Here is a 6,175-nt window from a genome sequence, read left to right as displayed (position 1 = left end):
TTCCAGTCTTCTATCTTCTCTAGGATGACCTGGTGTCCATCATTGGCCAGCACAGCTGCAAAGACAGAGAGGGAGGTGGGTAACCTAGGATCAGACTTCCATATAGGCAGCTGTCCTCAGGATGAGTGTAGCTTGCCTTCCCCTAGGTGCTTATGGGTATAACTAATCACCTTGCCAGGCATTTCGCTGGTGCTGGCCCTGCTCCCTTACCTTTGATGGGTGGCAGGGCCAGAGGCCTGGGAATTCAGCTCTTGATTGTTGTTTGCCCCAGAACCAGATGATCTGTTAAGAACTTTCCAGAGGCTTGATCCTATAGAGACAAGCCTGAGCCATGAAAGGGACTGGGGGATCACCCTGCTGATGGAAATGCAATTGGTCACCTCTCTGGAGGGCAGTTTGGCAGTACATACCTCAAGCTTCAAAAAACTATTCTGATCTCTGGTACAGGAAATTGCACTTAAAAGAAGCCTTCCTAAGGAAAAAAAAATTAGCAGGTACAGGAAGATTTTTCCAACAAGGTGTCTTTTCTGGCTCAGTACCCATAGCACAGTGGTTACAGCACCAGCCACATACACCGAAGGTGGCGGATTCGAACCTGACCCAGGCCAGCTAACCAACAATGACGACTGCAACAAGAAATAGCCAGGCATTGTGGCAAGTGCCTGTAGTCCCAGCTACTTAGGAGGCTGAGGCAAGAGAATCACTTGAGCCCAAGAGTTTGAGATTCTTGTGAGCTGTGATGCCACAGCACCCTACCCAGGATGACATAGTGAGACTCTGTCTCAAAAAGAAAAAAGAAAAAAGCCTTTTCTGTATTATTATCATAGAAAAATAATATTTTCTAGGGCTTGGCCCCCATTGCTCAGTGGTTAGGGCTCCAGCCCAATACACTGAGGCTGATGATTTGAATCCAGTCCAGGCTTGCTAAACAATAATGACAACTACAACAACAACAAAAATAGCCGGGCGTTGTGGTGGGAGCCTGTAGTCCCAGCTATGTGGGAGGCTGAGGCAAAAGAATAGCACAAGCCCAAGAGTTTAAGGTTGCTATGAGCTGTGACGTCACAGCACTCTACTGAGGATGACATAGTGAGACTCTGTCTCCATAAATAAATAAATAAATAAAGATGCTCTCGGAAAAATACTATTTTCTATTATCATAGAAAAACTTACAATAATAAGAAGATGATATGTCCATATAATGAGATTTTATTTGAACATTTAAAAATGTTCATGAAGTGTTTAACACTTATAAGCAAAATGCTTCTAAGCAAAAAATCAAGATACAAATATACATGACATATTGAAATATATATTCAATATTAATTAAAATAGGTATGTATGGGAGAAGAAAATACGGTGATTTTCTATGTTTATATGAAATGTTTCCCTTTTTAAAAATAATTTCAGAGGATACAAATGATTACGTTGTTTGCATTTCTTAGGTAAAGTTCAAGTTGTAGTTGAGCCCTTTACCCAGGGAGTGTGCTGTATACCCTTACATTGTGGGGGAGCTTACCAATTACTCTCCCTCCTCTCCCATTTGAATTCACTGTGTTCTTTTCTTGTGTGGGCTAAGGTGTGGCATGTTTATCTATTGGTTTATATTCGTATTGAAAACACTGGATACTTGCTTTTTCATTCTTATGATACTTTGCTAAGGAGAATGTGCTTCAACTCCATCTAGGTAAATACAAAACATATAAAGTCTCCATCTTTTTTTTTATTGCTGAATAATATTCCATGGTGTACATATACCACAGTTTATTAATCCATTCATGAGTTGATGGGCATTGGGGTGAATTTGGAAAAAAAAAAACAACACACCATTTTACCATAAGGATATTTGCACTAGAGTGTTTATTGAAACTTCCCCCCCCCTTTTTTTCTTTTAACATTTTCCAGATTATCTAAAATACAAAATAAGTTTTTTTAAAAAAGTCTAATGAATTAAGTTTTTATTCTCACCTTTGGAATCTTCATTTTAGTTGTCACTTCCATTCAATGGCTCCTTCCCTTGACTTCAGCTATGGAAAGATTATTAGGCATAATGTCTAATGTGAAAATGCCTAATAATGTCTAATGTCTAATGCCTGGGAAATGCAAGGCCACGTGGTTCAGAAGAAATGATGTGCATTGAGTAAACTAGAGCTCTATCCGCTCCAACTAGTTTCTCCCCAGTTTTCTTGGTATGTTCACCCTATAGCATTAACCTTAGAGTAGATATGCTCTCTCTCCCTGGTTTCTGGATATGTTCACCCCAAGGTATAGATACCAGAGCGGATGGGCTTATAACCACCCTTGGCAGTCTTCTGATGGTGGTGAGAATTTCGGTGAGGATGGAAAGAGAATAGGTGGCATTGTTTTTAAAGTTTTAGCATTTCAATCAAGTCTTACTGATTGGACTGGAGAAAAGCAGACAGTTATGTCAGTTAATTGCATTTAATGACAGAGACAATTGCTGTTTCAAAATGCTGGCGTGTCCACTTCATCTTACAATCAGTTCAAGAACATCCAGCCCCAACTGTGAACATTTTAATTGTGTGATTTTAATTTCACTTCTGGAAAGGAACTTCAGAGGGAGACGCAGCAGAGGTGCTCCATTAACAAGATAATGTTCTCTGGGCACCCAGTGGTGGCCCTAATTGACCTGTATCAGCTAATGCCTCTCTCAAGGACACCTGCATCTTTTTCATTGGCATATTTATAATATTGTATCCTATTTAAGTGTCTTGCTCTTAAACATCTTTGAGGAAGGCACACAGCTTGGGCCTATTACTTGTTTATTTATTTTATTTTTAAAAGAGTCCAAACCAATTGGAATTGCATTTTATTTATAAGTTAATGTTGGAAGAATTAATATTTTATAATGTTTAAAACGTCCCATCCAGTAACTGGTTCATTTTTCTTGCTTTTTTATTTAAAGTAAATTTATTTCAGGTTAATGTGAGGGTACAAACATTCAGGTCAAAATATTTGATTTTGTTAGGTAGAGTTCCTCTTGTGGTTATGTCCCCCACACAAAAGGTGTGCCCAACACTCCCCTCCCATGCCCATTCAGTGAGAGCACCCTAACCCCTTCCCCTCCCTCATTACCCCTCACCCCAACTTGAATCAAAATGAGTTTTTCTCCTCTGTGGGTATGCATCAGATAATCTACTGGCTTCATATTAGTATTGAGTACATTGGATAATTGCTTTTCCATTCTTGTGATACTTTACTAAGAAGAACTCCATCCAGGATATTACGAAAGAGGTGAAGTCTTCCTCTTTTTTATGGCTGAACAGTATTCCACGGTGTGCTTGTACCATGACTTGTTTAAATGAAGTGGCCCAGCTGGTCTGCAATGACTGTGAACCCACTAGGGGACATAAAAACAGCCTGGAGGCAGAGATTTTGGGGATCCCAGGCTCCCCGAGCAGTGCCCTCTCAGCGGGAGAGGCTGCAGCTATGTGAAGAAACTCCTGGGGAGTGGACTTCAACTTGATAGGAAGAAATTAGTAGCAGGACAGCTTCTCCATTCCCACCTTCCGCCTCTGCCTCGTGGGGCCAGGTGCCGCCGCTCTCCTGCTCACAGCCAAGGCCAACTCTCTAAAGACCAAGGGGTCTGGAGGGACTGTCTCAGGTAGGCAAGGCACGGTCCCCCCCGAGGCCAGCACCTTCAGCCCACCATGCCCGGCCTGCAAATCAACCACCTGCTAATACTTTGCAATCCTTCTCACTAGCCTTGTGGAGTTGGGGGTGCTGGGTAATGGCGACCCACCACATCTGTAAGCAAATGAGGGGCAATGGAAAGAAATCTTCTTAAAAGACCATATGGCCCCTTACTTCACCTTCTCCAACATCACACAGCACAGGTGCTTGCGTCCTTCAGGGCTGTCCCTCATCCCAGCTCCACCCACAGTCCTCCAGCTCTCAGGCAGTAACACAGGCTCCCTGAGTTACCAAACTCAGAATGGTGCTAGGCACTGCCTGCAATTCTTTTGGTCCCCAAGTGACCTCACTCTGATTCTTCATAAAGGAATAAGCTGCCTCAGAGTCTATGTCAGTGGTTCTCAATCTTCCTAATGCCATGGCCCTTTAATACAGTTCCTGTGGGTAGCGACCCACAGGTTGACAACTGCTGGTCTATGTCATCTATTCAGCCTCAAGATGCCCGGTCCCTTCCCATCCTCTGCGAGGTGCTGAGCCCAGCTGTGTGGAGACCAGTGCAGCCTTAAGGGATCAAACACAGAGAAGGCCCAGAATTCCTGCAGCTCATCCAAATGCCATCTCTCTACATGGAGGACCCATTTTTTCCTATGAGCTGCTATGGGGTTGTCTATTCAAAGAAAGGTCAGATAAATATACTCCCTGAAACAAAGTCTCTACAAAGGCAACGGCTAAACTCCAGCATAAATCAACCAGAAGCTGTAAGGCCACCCACAGAACACCTACCTCTTTGAAGTGGCACCTCATTCTTCAAGGGGGATCTAGATAAACCGAAGGGATGCAGATAAGCCTCTGCCTTCTCAGTGCAGGTGGAATCCTGCTCCATCTGCGAGTGATTTAAATGTGACTGGACAGGAAGTCAAGGTACACAGACCCCCTCCTTCCTCTACAGGCACAGAAGCCATGCTAATCACCATTAATTCAGAGCTAGGGACAGGAGAATGGTACACAGGGTGTCTTAGCTAAATAAGAGTGGGTATGATTTTTAAGAGTTGGTTTCAGTTGCTTCCAATTCCTTAGAGGGGGTCATTTGACAGACGTAAGCAGTGGGCCAGGAGCAACCATGGCCGGAGAAATTACTCAGAACTATTTGTTACACATTAGTTTAGCTTCATCAGTATTGAGACCATAGTGGAGACGTTTTTGCTGAGCTCTTATAATGTGTGGTTAAAAAAGAAAGAAGAACAATTTTCTGTTTGCTTAAGGCATAGTAAGTTCAGAAAACATCAGGCATATTCTCAAAGCCAGCAGGGCTTCAGGAAAGGATAAAGGGATATAATTTTTAAAGAAATACACAGAATTTGGATGGAGATTTTGCAGAGGAGGTCCCACATCTGAGGGCTGTGATATTAGTGTCAGGTTGAAAGTGTGTGTGTGTGTGTTGGACAGATGTTCCCTGCTTTGCGGCTAACACCCTGGTCGTGGGTAAATGTTGGCTGCCACACACAGCTTACTTCACAAATCAACCACCTGCTAATACCTTGCAATCCTCAAGTTTCCTTCAACCATAAAAATGTTCCCCTTGGTCTTATCGAAACACTCCTTCCCTCCCCTGCTGCAGGAGCGGCCTCTGCCTGTACCTGCAGCCTTTACTCTCTGCCACCTCGTGCCCACCACTCCTTTCCTCCCGTGGGGAAGCCTGCAGCCCGGCTCCACAGACGCCCTTCCAGAGGTCAGGAAGCATCCACATATTTGACGGCCTCCCTGGCTCACATCCCCACCCCTCTCTGACCTATCTTCTGTTTTGCTTCTAGAATACACTTTTGTTGGTAAGAAAATATGTGTATTTCACACTCTAACATTTTATCAGATTGTAAATGTAATACAGACTAGTAACTTTTTAAATACTTTAAGAATTATACAAGAGGGCAGAATTTTAAAAGTCTTCCTCTCTCCATCTCTTTTCTCAGTGGCAGTGGGATCGTGGGGCGCCCCTGCGCTGCGGCGCCCCAGCCCTGCGCATGCCCGGAGCTGCTGCGGTCCTTTTCACCCGCCTACTGTGCTTAACGTTGCCCATGTGCTGCCATTTATTCGCCCGTTCCTTTTTTCTTATTGTTTCCAATTTTTCACTGTCAGGAAACTATTGTAGCATACCTCCTTTTGCACGTGTGAGGTTTTTCTTTCTTTTATAAGGAAAATGCTGAGCAACAGGAAGCTGGATTCTATAGTCTGTGGTTACATTTTATGGACACTGCTATGTTGCCCTCCAAGATCAACGCTCAATTTCCCCTCCCATAGAAAGGGTACCAAGGTATTATGTTTCTAAGCTCTTTGCCAGCCACTAATTTATCCCTCTCTGGAGATAACTCCTACTTAATTCTCTTGAAATCCCACCTCACTTGCCTCCTGTGCCTCCGGGTACTCTCCTCCTCTGGCTGCCCCTCTGAACTCTCTCTGCCCCTCAAAGGGACCCCCTCCACCCTCCCGCCATCTGTCAGCCCTGTCTTCCCTTGCTGCCTCTGTG

The 6,175-nt window shown here is 43.9% G+C and overlaps 1 protein-coding gene across 1 annotated transcript in view; it reads right to left on the bottom strand.

Annotated features, from left to right (window-relative positions):
- The window catches only part of CUNH10orf53 (chromosome unknown C10orf53 homolog), a 17,394-nt gene that overhangs the window by 726 nt on the left and 10,493 nt on the right, over nt 1–6,175 (bottom strand). Inside the window, 1 exon segment of the mRNA XM_003801662.1 lies at nt 1–55. Within this exon segment, the coding sequence (XP_003801710.1) occupies nt 1–55 (55 nt within the window).

This window comes from Otolemur garnettii, unplaced genomic scaffold, assembly GCF_000181295.1.
Source record: "Otolemur garnettii isolate 467f Iridium unplaced genomic scaffold, OtoGar3 scaffold00217, whole genome shotgun sequence".
NCBI lineage: Eukaryota > Metazoa > Chordata > Mammalia > Primates > Galagidae > Otolemur > Otolemur garnettii.
This window is presented reverse-complemented; position numbering and strand designations above follow the sequence as displayed.